The sequence below is a fragment of the Oxyura jamaicensis genome, chromosome Z (assembly GCF_011077185.1).
Source record: "Oxyura jamaicensis isolate SHBP4307 breed ruddy duck chromosome Z, BPBGC_Ojam_1.0, whole genome shotgun sequence".
Lineage (NCBI taxonomy): Eukaryota > Metazoa > Chordata > Aves > Anseriformes > Anatidae > Oxyura > Oxyura jamaicensis.
In genome coordinates this window covers 59,856,847-59,871,893 of record NC_048926.1, presented here as the reverse complement: position 1 = coordinate 59,871,893, position 15,047 = coordinate 59,856,847, and the positions used below count along the sequence as shown (strand labels likewise).

General features: G+C 36.4%; 1 protein-coding gene across 4 annotated transcripts in view; it reads right to left on the bottom strand.

The window, feature by feature from the left end:
* Positions 1 to 15,047, bottom strand: part of FER (FER tyrosine kinase) — a 196,345-nt gene that overhangs the window by 66,862 nt on the left and 114,436 nt on the right. For all 4 annotated transcript variants that reach the window (XM_035309387.1, XM_035309389.1, XM_035309386.1 and 1 more), the window contains 3 exons: positions 12,494 to 12,550; positions 9,533 to 9,648; positions 7,937 to 8,031 (listed from right to left, as the gene is read on the bottom strand). In XM_035309387.1, coding sequence (XP_035165278.1) covers positions 7,937 to 8,031; positions 9,533 to 9,648; positions 12,494 to 12,550 — 268 coding nt within the window. The remainder of the gene's footprint in view (positions 1 to 7,936; positions 8,032 to 9,532; positions 9,649 to 12,493; positions 12,551 to 15,047) is intronic.

Here is a 15,047-nt window from a genome sequence, read left to right as displayed (position 1 = left end):
TTTCTCTAGAATTTGACCAACTATTTTTTCTGTTGTATTGATTTTTGACACACTGCACAGTAAAGATTCAGGATGTGACTGCAAGATAGGACATGATCTGAAATCTGCTGGCAAGAGGCTGCTACTGAAGATGCACAATACAACCATGAGCCAGGTAGTAAACAGGGTCCCTAAACAGAAGCAATTGGAAAAAAAAAACCAACAGAAAGATCTCTACACAGATCTCACTGCTTCTAGAAACACAAAATGGACAAAAAATATACAAAGCAGAAAACACAGCAGCTGAGTCATATAACATGAAAGTTAGCAGTATTTTCCGCCTCAATCAGCATTCCAGGCCTATGAATGTAACCGGCTGCACATCAGAGAGAGCTGGGCTAACCTTTAGCCTCAGGAAAGCTATAGCGTACATGTACTTTGGTTACTCTTAGATACAGTCAGGCCTCATTCATTCAAGATGATATTTTATTGAGACAGTCCAACTAGCAGAACAGCTCAGGTCATCTGAATATTATTCACCACACTGACAAATAAATCATACAGTCCTCAACCTCAGCACCGAGGCTTTGGTTCCAAACTGGCCTGCTAGCTTCAGCGCAGCTAACAACAGAAACGTGTGGAGTGGGCTGTGGTTTGGTGCGATACCCTAAAATATCACTACATACAGAAAATATGAGAAATTCCTCAGAAGTCAGGTTAGTTTAGTAGGTTGTACCAGCTTCAGCTCAGCACCAGCCATACTGATTTGTAGGCATTTCTCCACTTTATGCCATATAGCCTTCATTTCCAACAAAGGCCAAAAAGAGGACCTGCTAGGCCAGGCAGAACACCAGGCTTTATTTGCAAATGCCTCTGAGCTAACATGCCCTCTGGAAGTAAAAGTGCTGTAACATACAGAAAATAGCAATCGAGTCACCTTAATTTCAGAAGAGTAAACCACGATGGACCACAGCCAGCTGCAGACAGGACAGCATGAACAGGGTACAGAGGTAACCCCAAAGCTTGGGTTAGTAATAGCTTATCAGATCCTGCTACAGGCACTACAGAAATGTCTCTGCTCTTTCTGAACGTGCCTGGGAGCCAGCATTGCTGAAATCATGCAGTGCTGCCCCTGAGCTAATAAAACCTGTCACCTCAGAATTGTTTCTGCATCAACGGCATGCGTAATTTGCATCCCAAATGATTCAGTCCAAATCTGAGCAGGTTACCTTATCCAGTTGCAAAGATGGATGTTATGACCTTGCTGAACTTCACCTTGAGAGCTAGTTATGTATGTCTAGATATAAGCTGAACAAACACAGTTGAAACCTGAAGTTAATGACTAATTCAGACAACCTTCTCATGCTATCAGATTACTGAATGTTTTTATATCTCAACTTTTTTTCTAGCTGCAAGTGTTCAGTGGATCTACTCAAATGTAAGTAAGCATAAGCCTAAATAAAACAAGGAACACAAACTCTGTACACAATTCAGTTGTGGGGTTACTGTTTTTCTGAACGATGTATCTGTTATCAGATAGGAATTCTTTGGATGCACTGGGAAAACAAGCCAGTCTCCCACAGAAATGTTTGCAATGCAGTTAGCGCTAGAGTGAAAAACATCCAGAAATGCCCTCTGGAGGAGGGGATGGAGAGGAAACTCACATCACATTCAGAGCAAGTCACTGATACAATAGATTAAACGAGGCCTACAGCTATAGGACAGATTTGGAGAATAGAAACAACGCCTGCAAAATTGGTCAGACCTCTGTGAGGTTAGGATCTGCTGCAGAGAGGAAATCTAGTTGTTAAAGTCTGTATCATAATATGTATGCAATGGGAAGCTAAATTAACACTCAACAGACGAGCCAGATTCTTGAATTGTATTTTTTTGAATGCCTGACTCTGGGGAAGAAAAAAAAAAAAAAAGCTTTAAAATATATCTGGGGATGTAATTTTAACTCTGTCAATTATAAAAATGTTTAACTATGTAGAAGCTGGAAACAGAATGCAAGCTAAAAGCTCGTGATTAAACAGAATGACAGCTAAAAGGAAAAATGTGACCTCAGGTTTCCTTCTCCCACCTTGAATCAACAGCTGGAGCTTACAAAGATGTTTGCATCTGCTGTCAGTTGAGTATATCCTTCCAGAGAGAGAGAGATGTTGCAGGTGCGATGATGGTGCTTATCTTAATGGCTTGCACAGACTCTCTTTGCTGAACCTTTGAAGGTTCTGTGAGATAAACTGTTGAAATATTTGCATGAAGCGGTAACTGTACCACAAAATTATACAACTATCTCCAAATCCCTCAGTGTATAACACACGGCACACAAACATGCGAAGTTCCTACCTCTAAAATAAATTCTCTTAGGGCAAACTAAAATGCAAGCCAACTGAAATGAACATGAAGTAGGAGAAGAAAGAATTCTGTGACCTGGTATTGTTTTTTTGCATCTTACAGATTACATTTGATTTTGATTTGGTTTTCCCCTGAACATAGGAAGAGAAAAACCACTCACAGTTTAAAGGGAGTCTTGCAATTCGATTTTGATTGCATGATATATTAAGAGCAAACAAAACCAGAGTTAAGTGATCCTGAGTGTTCTGGTGAATTTTAATCCCTTATTATCAATGCAAAAATACCATAAGATCCATAATGAACAAGAGGAAAGCTGGGACCAGGATAATAATACTAAAGAAGGGTAAAAGGGAAAGGTATTCTAGTTTCTTCTTTTCAGATATTTTCCCATGAAAAGATGCTGGGTTCACTTGGAAAGGAGGAAAGAAGAGGAAGCATACTTTTCAATCCCTTCATTATTTCCATTCATCATTTCCTTTAACATTTTCATGGTAATCATTTTTACACCCCAGCACAATCCTGGATTTCATTGTCTCAGGTTGTATGTCTGGACTCTAGCCAGTTTACAGATAATACCAGCAGTACTCCAAGCAGCCTCTCTGATCATCATGTAAATTTGCTAAAAATGAGCTGTTATGAAAACTCCTTATGCCCTACGTGGCCTTTTACTGACTCTGGCAAATTGTTCTTTTCCTCTTCTGAATATCAAAGCAGCTCCTCATTATTACTACTCTTTCTGTACTTTTAAGGTCAACAATGCAGGATAAAAACACAACAAAAAACAACAAAACCAAAACCACTGTGAAAACAGGCACAGAGAAAAGAAAAAGGAATAAATTAACCTGGGAAATAGGACTAAAATGTTCAATTTTATAGATTGATGTGGCATCTCTGAGAATCTATGTGCTTTTTATATAGTCATATAAATAATGTTTTTACATAAAATTCTGCTGCTCCTCATTTTGGAAACCATTTCTAACGAAGCCTTATCTACATCAGGAAATTCTTGCAATGAAGGCTACCGAGTGTATTTGTAGAATCTCAGATATGCAGCAACTCTCGCTGAACAATTATAAGACCAGCATCCCACCTTTACAGCATATTACTTTTCATTCAGATGAAGTCTTTACTCAAATACATATGAAAGTACAAACTCGAAGCTCAATATTAGCATCAAGTGTTTGGCAAATGGCAACATATGGGATTTCTTCTCCTGTAATTCATTAGCAACTCTTATTTCACTTCACCTTTTTTTTTCTTAGTATAAACAGAGCACTTAAAATAAATCACAGAAGATTACTACAAAATTACTGTATTAAATTATTTAATACTTTAGTATTTGTATTTTTAGCTCAGAAAATATCAGGAAAAATCCAGCTTGGCATCAAACCTTATTAAGCTTACTTATCTGACATTTCATTATACAGCTGTAAAAGAAAAAAAAAAAAAAGAACACTGCAAAGAAAATATCTTTTAGCTATCTATATGATTACCGTTTTCTCATAATACGAGGTTCTAAGAGTCCAATAGTCACTCTAGCCACAATTTTTTAAAGGTATGAAAAAGCTGGTGGTATGCAGTAACCGGAGAGTTGTGCTCTCCTTTTTCTGGAGCCAATCTACTTCATTTCCATTCCTTCAATGCAAAATTTAAAATTCATTGCCTGATATAGCAATTACCATAAGATTTATTTCACTGTATTGTAAAATAATACATGACTTTTAGTCATGGAGTTCTCATTAGCTATGTTCTAACACAGCATTTGAAATCTGTCCTTGGACAGTGGAGACTTAGAAGAAGAAACTTGCTTTCAAAATATTGTGTTTGTGTTTGTTTTTTTTTTCGGTAACCTCAATGGAGTCAGAATCAGTAGGGACAGACTTTGCTCATTGTATTGTCTCCAGGTAAAGTCTGACGTCATAAATCAAGGCTCCTTATCCGCTTGCTGTTAGAAAACAGTCCTCTGCTGCATGCATCCCATTCACTGTGCATGTGCTACGCAGATGGTCAGCAAACTGTCAACAAATTAGATTTGTGTGGCTTACTATGCTGAGAAGTCTACAAAAAATACACCGATTCTGGATCCCATACCATGTGCTTCTCCGGGTGACGACATCACACACCAAGGGACCTGAGACTGAGTCTTTTTGCCTAGAAGCCAGCACATCTGCCTCAATGCATAAGTGCAGAGGACTTGCTGGGCATGCACACGTGCATTGACCAAGCACATCCTAAAGCGAGAGCCCTAATGGAATGTGAAGAGCAGAAGCTAGCCAGAGGAAATCAAAAAACATGAGCAAAGGTATGCACACAACAAAAGAGAAATGAAAATCTAGCTTCCATTAGGAACACAACACGCCAATGCATGAGTATTGCTCTCCTTAAATTTTCTTTGTCTTAATAGTTCAATCTGATAATTCACAAGTCACAGAGAGAGTCAAAACCACCAAACAAGGAGAAATCTCTAAGAGAAGATCTCCATAATGTGATGTTGTAATGCAAATATCATGTCCTAATAGAGTTTTCTCAGTTGTTCACTAAAAAAAAAAAAGGAAAATCACCAAAAAAATACATTACTGTAAAATTTAAGTTAGTTTTTATTGCATCATAGTCTAAAAGCCACATAGCAACTTCAGCACTGTGCTTTTGAATTGATCTGGACAGCTCTTTGTTTTTTCAGTTAATATTTCAATGTCATTTAGGTAGAAAAGTATAAATTAATTATTTGCAATTGTTTTAAATGTTATTACAACATTATCCATTATGCAATCACAAATCAACATTTTAAAACCATCTGCTTTGCTAAATTGCTTTTTCACAGCAGCTACCTAGCATAATTTAGGCCTGTAAATTAAGATTTTTCTATAGATCTCTGTACACATATACAAAATGTTTATAAGAAAAAAAATCTCAAGGTTGCAGTGATTCAATTTCAATAGTCCAAGTTTTTTATCAATTAGAAGAATAGCTAATAGTAAGCAATAATAAATTTAGGTTATATAATAAATAAATACTTTTCTACACAAACAAGAAGCACATAGCTTCCAAGTAATGCTCTTCAGAATACTGATCAGGGGTTTCTTGTCAGTAGGTAACCACCAGAACCTACTGAGATTTTCATCTGTTGTATGTGTGTCTAAAGGAATAAGAAACCATTTGCAGAATATCCCCTTTTGTTTTCAGGGAAACTATTTACTATGATTCTTTACTTCTAGATTGGTGCCAGCTGCTTATCCAGAATACAGGAAAACACATCTCTTAAAAATATTCCCAGTATTTTTCACCTATATTAAAATGCATGTTGCTCAATATAGGTTGTTTTAAAGTGTAAAAAGTAATCTTGTGATGGTCGGGGTGAATATTTTATTAACACATACATGTTTTACAATTCTCTAAAATATTTGTTATGCTCTCTGAGTCTTCAGGAAAAAAACGTCCATCATTAGATTACTGGACTCTGTCAATTTCATATAATCATGGAATCATTAAGGTTGGAAAAGCCCTCCAAGATCATCTGGTCCAACCATTACCCTGCCACCGATGTCACCCTCTAAACCACGTCCCTAAGCACCACATTCCACCTTTCCTTCAACACCCCCAGGGACAGTGACACCTCCCTGGGCAACCCCTTCCAACGCCTGATTGATCTTTCTGAGAAGTGATGCATAGTTTTTAATTCAGTTTACATTTTTAACAGAGTAGCATCTTCTCATATACGTTTCCAAATAAATTTTTAATACTTGAATAAATTAAGACACTTAATTGAAATCTGAATCTGTAATGAAACCCAGAAGTAGCTGCTACTAAGCAGCTACCAAGCCACACCACAGCAGTCTTAAAAGACACAGTAAGTATACAGCACGTATGTATTTGGGATATAGAAAAAGGGGAAACATTAAACAGAACACAAGAAAATTAACACAGAGGAGATTCCCTGCTTGATGGAGCTGTTTCTAGTGTTTTTCCTCAGGAAAAAAAAAAATGCCTGACAGTTACGAATTACCAGACTTCTCAGCCAGACATTTACAGAATGCAAATCTAACCTAAAACATGCCATTTTTAATTATTAAAAAGAATGCCAGAAAAACTGCTTAAACACCTTAAAGCCAAGACAAAATGCAGACAAAGCAGATACTGAGAAAGGTGGGCGTTAAGCACAATTTAACAAGCCTACCAGCGTTATGTCCTTCAAAGATTTACTTATCAAGTCAAAGCACCGATAATAATTCTTATTTTCTGTTATCCCAAACTAGCCATTAGAAAACAGAGAACTAACATCAGAGTACCTTTTCTAAACTAATTTATTTTTTTTTGTCTTTCCTCTGCCAGCTTCTTCAGAGTTGGCATCCTTATCTCTTCTAGCTGATTCAGTCACTCTGATGGTATGGTAGCCAAGTTTTAGCTCTCAGAAGAATATCGGGAAGTGTGATGACTTGAAGATAGTGCAGCATTTCTGAGGGCAGGCAAGTGTGGAAGCTAGCCAGAGGGCTTACAGACCAGCAAACAGGATGGAAATTAAGAATTTTCTTGCAGTTTCAAAGCCAGGAGACGGAAGAATTTCTGCATAGACTTGGACTGCAAAGTAGGCATGGGAATCAGAGACTCTAATTCCTTCTCTAATGGTATTAGTATGTTTCAACAACTTGTCCTAGACTCTGAAAACCCTGAAACAAAATGGTGATGATGTTAAAAGACTAGGATTTATATTTATCAGCAGAGATGTCTGGAGAAGCTGATTACCAAAGTACATCTTAAAACCCAGAACACTGCTATTAGTCTCCATTTGAATAATATTAATACAAATACAATGATCTAATATAATCTCTAATACAATAAATTGAATAAAGGCATTAAAATCCAGTACGTAATTCATGCTTTTGTACTAAATCCAGAGCTCGAGTTATAAACAATCTAAGTCTTCATGAAGGAAATGGTTCTTAAAACACCCTACAGTATACTTTTGAAGACAAATTTAGTGATACATAAAACTCAGTGTTAAGCAGTACTAGAGGCCACCACGTTTTCCAGCTGAGAGAATCAACAGAGAGGTAAAATTGCCCAAATGCCAACTTTTCATCCCAACAATTTGAGATTCTCTTCTGTCACTGGTGAATAACTTGAACACAACATTCCAAAACTAAATCAAGGCAAATCCATAGACTGAACAATTACATTGGAAAGAAAAATCTCTTATTTTAACAAATCTCTTATATTATCCAAATCCGAGTTATTAAATTGAACATTACCCAGTCATGAAGTTTCTTCAAATGCAAGCATCATAACATTCACTGTATAACCTTATTGTTAAAGGAAGTACTATGTTTCATCTTGTCAAAAGAAAAATGAAGATATGCATGAGATATCTGGTAGCGAATTCTGTTGCCTTGAGTGACTACAGAAAAACTCACAACAGATTTATGGAGCTCATTCTACTCATTAGATAGCAAAGGCTAGAAGCAAATATCCAAAGATTTATAAGGCAAGTGACTTTTTAGGCCAGTCATAAGAATGCAGATAAAGAGAGAGAAAACAATGTATTTTACATTATAGAAGCAGTACATATGAACATAGGCTGTGAAAAAAGGAAAAATAAAATTACCTGGAACAAGTTCCATAACAATATAAATAGGTTGTCGTTGTGTGCAAACTCCTATAAGTTTTACAATATTAGGATGATCATACTGTTTGAGTATTCTGCAAAACATACAGTAAGTTTACTATATTAATAAACTTTATTGTACAAACCAATTAAATAGGAAAATATGTTATAACCTTAATGCTATTTTAATGGAACATGACATTACTGTTATCATTTAAAAAATCAATCTCACAGATCAATCATCCTTCAGTGTGAGTGCATTCTTACTCACCAAAAGATCAAGATTGAACTAGATTATTCCTACTGTAGTTTTACCATTTGTCTACAGAACATTTGTCTACATGGCCTGAAAAATGGCCTGAGAGGTTTGTAGGTTCGCAAGAACCTTTGCGATTAAATAGCATTTCAGTGGTGGACCAGAAAGAGAGGTACATCAAAAAAGGATGCACAGTATTTCTCTACACTGTCATGCTGCACTTTTCAATAGCACACTCATTTCAATTTTATTCCAAGAGGTTAATTAATACAATAAGTTTTAAAAGAATATAAAGACAACAATTTTAATTTTGGGAATTAAATAACAACATTTACATCATCTTACGTGATACTTTAATAAGAACATTTTCAGCCTAAACCAGCATGCTATGATTTATATGTGAAATGAAAGGCTAGGAATAATTCTAGAGAGACTTTACAATTTTAAAATGATTATTCTATGATTTAATAACCTAAAACACACTCCTCTCTTTCCTGTTTTTCCTAGGAACAAGAGTGAAATACTATCCTACCTGGTACAAATAAATTTAGTGAAAAAATATATGTTTTTTCCCCAGTATAACACTAGCAGTGTTAGGCTGCTCTATAAATGAAAAATCTCAGAGGTTGCCAAGTTATGAGAGGTTCAAAAATATTCAATGGATATAGTAATAGATATGTATTGATCATATTGGCTTAGAGGTAAAAGTGGCTTCATAGCCACAACAGAGCAAATTAATTTAAACAGTTATGAAATCACCCCCTCTACCCTGAGGTGTTAGACACTTTCTGTGCATGTAGACAACCAATCAGCCTACATTCAGAATACTTAGATTGCCATTTGAATGGGGCGAATTCTTACAAAGAGGATGTTACTAAATGGGGTCTATACTGTTACCTGGTCACATGTGACAAGCTGTATTAGTCATGCATTAACCCTTAGTCTGCATATACCATTATGACTGGTATAATCACATTTAAATTAATAGTATCTTCCAGTCTTCTGATACACGCCACGAGGGTTTGGATAAGAAAAAGTTCTAAATGGAGGCACTTACAATACCAAAAATCTGTTTTATAGGCATAACTTGCACAGGTGGTTTCAGCAAGTGCAGATGCCTGCTGCATACACACATTAATAAAATGACTGTGCTTAGTCGCCAGGACAACAGTTGTGGAAAGTACTGAGGGATTAAAAAAAAAAGGAAAACGTTTGTCTACAGTTTCTTTGAATTTTTGTGAAGGTCACATTTTGTAAACCTGTATAGTAAAAAATAACTTTAAATGAAAAAAAAATCTCACTGTATAAGTATATATTTCAACTATATTTAGAGAACCCACCTGGCTTCTGACAGAAATTTTATTTTCAGTTCCTGAGGAAGATCTTCTTTACAAGTTTTTACAGCAACAGGAGTTTTATCCTTTAACGTTCCCTTATATACCTCACCAAAATTACCCTGAAATCAGAAAATAAAATAATTCTAAATAAAAAAATCTTTACAAACCTCCAGAAAAGTAAAGCAGATAGCTAATGTAACTGGTTCAGGACTTTGAAATATGTTTATGAAAGTTTCTTCTAGTATATGCCCTTAAAACAGTTCACATAGACAGAGTTCATCTATTATTATATGGATATGATATATGAGTTGTACTTGACCTTACTAGAAAGAGAAAAAAATACATCAATTGTGTAATTACAATTTTCTTCTAAAAACTCGTAGTGACATCTTAAGTCTATAGACACTGATAGCAGTAAGTTTTTTTCTTATTCTTACTCCTGTCCTCTTTCATTTTCAAACTATTGCATTTTTTCAATATTTCTCAACTTGCAGTCTGTAGAAGACCAAAAGACGATACGGAAAAAACTCTTCAAAACATACACATTCTCATGTGTACAAGAAACAAAAAAAGTACAAAAATTAAAAACACAGAATATTAATTTTGACTGCAAATTAAAACCACTGAAAAAAAAAGAAGTGCCACATCTCTCTAAAAAACGTTACACTATCTACATTTTTTTAAAACCTAAGCTCAAAACTGCTATACTTAAGACCCCATATTTGGACACGACTTTAGAAATCAGCTTCTTTTATAATCAGGTTTTTTAGATCTTCAACAACTTGTTTGCAGTGTAAGTTATTTTTATTTCAGCTTTCATAGACAAAAATCTATCATATGTGTTTTTTACTTAAACAAAAACAAAATGAAAATTAATGAGGACATAAATTGAAGGAAGGAAGAAACTGGTGTCAGAGAAATCTGGTGTCAGTGAAAAGAACCAAGATGGGCAGGGGACACACAAAGACCTCATACTTTAAGTTAAGCTTTGTATTTTCCAAAGAATAATTATAACCACATTTTAAATCTGCGTCTGATAAATTTCTTCTCCTGTGTCCTGGTGCACAGAACTACATGTGATTTCAACAAACTGCAATAATCTGCTGGAATCTGCTTTTATTTCCTCAGTGACCATGATGTATTTATATCGTGCATTTGAATCCTGTATTGCCAAAGAAAGTACAGAAAAAAAAAGTGGGGGGAGATGCACAAACTCATATATGAAAAATGCTAACGCATTAGTATTGACAAGGGAAGAAATTCAGGCGCCTAAAAACTGGCTTCAAGTATTATTTTATTTAACCTATAAGTAAGAAACACCTGGCAAGCATGGCATAGGATCTATGACTCTTCTAAAACAGCACTTCTAGAGGACAGAACACTACCTCTGATATCTAGAAAATGCTTTTCATCTGGCATTCTGTTTAGAAGAACTTAACAGTGAAAATGAATCTACTATTAACTATTAAAAATAGCCTTTATTCTTGATTTAAAATATTATTATATATATTATTTTTAATATAACGTATTACTTTCATTTTGTGTGCATTATAGAATTAATGCTGTGTAAATAAAAGGACTATTCACTGCTGAGGTGAAGCAAATCTTCTTTCTACCTTGCCAGTTTGCATCCTCACCTACATTAAGCTTTCATCATTTTCCTTGTCATCTTTTCCAAGACACTCAAGATTTTGGAATTTCACAGATTTCTTACTTTCAGGGTCAATGGCTTCAGTTTTGTATTTTGTTACATAGAAGCTAATGATCCCGCCATTCTTACCTTTCCTAGTCTGACTCTATCTTTTCAGAAAAGGATGCATTAGTCCCAAGAAAGTTTTCATTCTGTATCTATTTTTTAAATAATATAACTTATTATAATCACTTTTCAGACGGTTGTCTTTACTGAGTGTTAAAATGCTTTGTCAAAAACATGCAATAAATATAAATTCAGTTTATAAATCAATTTTCAGATTGTTTCAGCTGTCTTTATTCAACAAAACTAATTCTTTTTTTTTTTTTTTTTTTTTTAAACAAAGTTATTTTAATAGATTAAACATCCTTTTTTTAATTTTAATTTTTATTTTTTCCCCATTGGTATGTTTCTGCTTAAGAATGTGAAACTGTCATGGTACCTGTATGGCATTTTAAGCAACACAGTTGTGTCTACAGGCAGATAATAATTGTTGTCATCTTAAGCTATCAAAAAGATTTTTCTCCAGGGAAGCAGAATTTTCTTACAGTATTTTATTTCCCCATTTCTTGAAAAGTTTATCAGTTCTTTTAGTGTGTAAGAAACTAATAAGACAACTGTCTCTTACATTTTTCTGCTTCTCATTCAAGCTTATTTTTCAGTTTTGGGGAAATCTTTTGGAACATGGTATCCAAAGTGTCACTTGCAACTGTCTTGATAGGTGCAAAAGTGCTGAAAATGCATGTAAGATACTGGGCTTACTTGAGTAAGAGCATTTCAAAGACTTGAAGCTCCTAAGCTGAATATGTGATGCACCCCTAAGAATTAATTTATACATAAACTATTGTGAAGCTACTTAAAAGTTGAAAAAACATACAATAGCGAAGAGCATATGTTTTAACAAGTATTGACTACATTATATCAAATATCTTATTTATACACCTTTCAAATTTATAACCTTTTTTTCTTAAGACTGTACAATTTAAACTAACATAATACTTTACACACACCTAGTTAGCTTAAAAGCCTCCTGAATAAGAAAAATATGTATGCTAAACTTTTCAACAGATACATCGTAAGACTTAGCAGTACACCTGATTTAAATTTATTTAAAGTACAATACTGTCTTGTGTAGTAAAGTAAAAAAAAAAAAAAAAAAGGTTATAAAAATTCCGTATTGCAGTAATTTAAAGGATAAGGCAAACAGGAAATATATAGGTCTAGTGACTAATATATACTTTTAAAAATGTCATTTAGCTCACTTGATTACTTACTTTGCCCAGTAATTCTCCCAGTGTGACATCTTCGTGATTGAGAACCCATTTCTTATCCTGAGGTAAGAAAAGGAAAGAAGAATTTTTAGTTGTTACAAATATATACTTTCTATAAGATGCATTTCAACAAGTAGAAATTGATCTAATGACGCATTTTGTTTAGACTGATCAATCAAAAACACACCAGGCAGTTAAAAATTTATGAGTTTATTAAACAGGTTTTAGAAAACTTGCTATTCAACAAAGTACTGAAATACACTGTAGAGCAACCACATAAAACTATGTGTGCTGATAGAACCCTATGCATTTTCTCATGAAAGCTCTGGAAACAATATCTAGTGCTGTGTTTTTACCTCTGTCAAGATCAAATATGAAAATTCATTTTAGAATATGAAGTAACTTACTGCAGAATCAAAGAAATGTTTTTTTTTCCTCAGTGTACATAAAAAAAACAACAGATTTTTATACTTATTAACAAGGTACATATTTGTATCTCTTAAGTGTTAGGTCTTAATTCTTTGGTAGTTTGATATATAACAGCCATATATCTGAAAAGACAACATAACAAATGCTAGTTACAGTATCTATTCAGTGGTGATGACCAGCAATTTTATTTCTCCGTTAGCCTCTCATCTACTTACCACCTCACAAACACTATTACCACTTCTCTTATTACTGATATGAGCAGTCTATATTGCTAACAAGAAGGCATATATCTAAACAGGTGTATGCCAACTGTATAAATAAGTTCTCATTAAAGCTCATAGAAAACCACTCCAACCACACTGGCTTTACAGCATACCTGATATATGACATTATCAGGTTTTCTGGACCATGGAATACCTGTTGTGATCCTGCCCAGAAGACTACTGTATGTCACAGAATTAGGGATCATCACTGATGTTAACCTGTGTGCCCTGCCTTTGCTGGTTGTACTGAATGGCCTTCAGGCCTGTGTTGTGCTGCATACATCCCTTCACCCACCATAGGATAAACCTGGCCAACTGAGCCAGCATATTTTATCAGTTCCCACCTGGTACTGGCTATTATACCACCTGCACAGACTTTAACTAACAGTGCACCAAGAAGTTCTCATGGGGACCATATTTTCTGTTTGACAGCAGAAATGACAAACAGAGCTGTTTACTAGTAATATATATATATATATATATATATATTCCGTAATAGCTCCAGTGACTGAAAGAGGAGAAAGTCTTCTGTGAAGTGGTCCTGTCCAGCATGCTGCCTGTGGGTTGGAAGCTCATTAAATGCTACAAGACCTGGAGTTCCCCCAGTCTATCAGGATGTAAGATTACGCTGTTCTTTCCCTACAGTGCTAGCTTTAATCGACTGTATTTTAAACGATACCTTAAAGAGTCTGAGTGACTTTCTTACTGGGATCCTAACACTTATTGGTGCAAAACAGGTATTTACCAATGTGTGCAAATACCTGATGGCAAGGAAGAAAGAAGAGGGAGAAAGACCCTTCTTTCTGGTTCCTGCTAACAGGACAAGTGGCAATGGTTGGAAATTAGGATACAAGAAATTAATTCTGAACATGAGAAAATGTGTTTTTACTGTGAGGGTGGTGAAATATTGGACCAGATCACCCAGAGAAATTTTGGAGTCTTCACCTGAAGAGACATGCAACACCGAATTGGGCATGGTCCCAAGAAACATTATAGCTGATATGCCCTAGCTGTGGGGTTGAACTCGGTATCTCAGGTTTCTTCTAACCTAAATGACTTTGTGTGGTGGTTTTACTCAGCTATACTGCTGAGCTCCACCACAACCACTCTCTAACTCCACTTCCTCAAAGGTAAAGGGGAAGATAGAATGAAAAGGGCTCAAGGTTTGGGATAAGGACGGGGAAGTCACTCAGCAATTATTGTCACAGGCAAAACAGACTCAGCATGGGGAGATAATGAAATTTATTACCTATTACTAATCAGTTAAAGCAGTGAGAAACTAAAAGCAAACTAGAAACAACTTCTCGTCATCCACTCTCCTCTTCCCCCTGAGCAGCACAGGGGATCAGGGAATGGGGGCTGCGGTCAGTCCATGATGCTTCGTCTTCCTCGCTCCTTCACGGTCCCTTTCTGCCCCTGCTCCCCATGGGGTCCCTCCCATGGGATGCCGTCCTTCCCAAACTGAGCCTGCGGGGGCTGCCCACAGGCAGCAGCTCTCCAGGAACTGCTCCCACACGGCTCCGTCCCACGGGCTCCATCCATCCCCCAGGAGCAAACTGCTCCAGCACGGGTCCCCCACGGGCAGCAGCTCCCCCCAGACCCCCTGCTCCTGCGTGGGCTCCTCTCCACGGGCTGCAGCTCCGGCCCGGGGCCTGCTCCTGCGGGGGCTCTCCATGGGCCGCAGCCTCCTCCAGGCCACATCCACCTGCTCCAGCGGGGGCTCCTCCACGGGCTGCAGCGTGGAGATCTGCTCCATGTGGGACCCATGGGCTGCAGGGGGACAGCCTGCTCCAGCAGGGGCCTCTCCCTGCACAGGCCGCAGGGGAACTGCTGCTGCCTGCCTGGAGCACCTCCTGCCCTCCTGC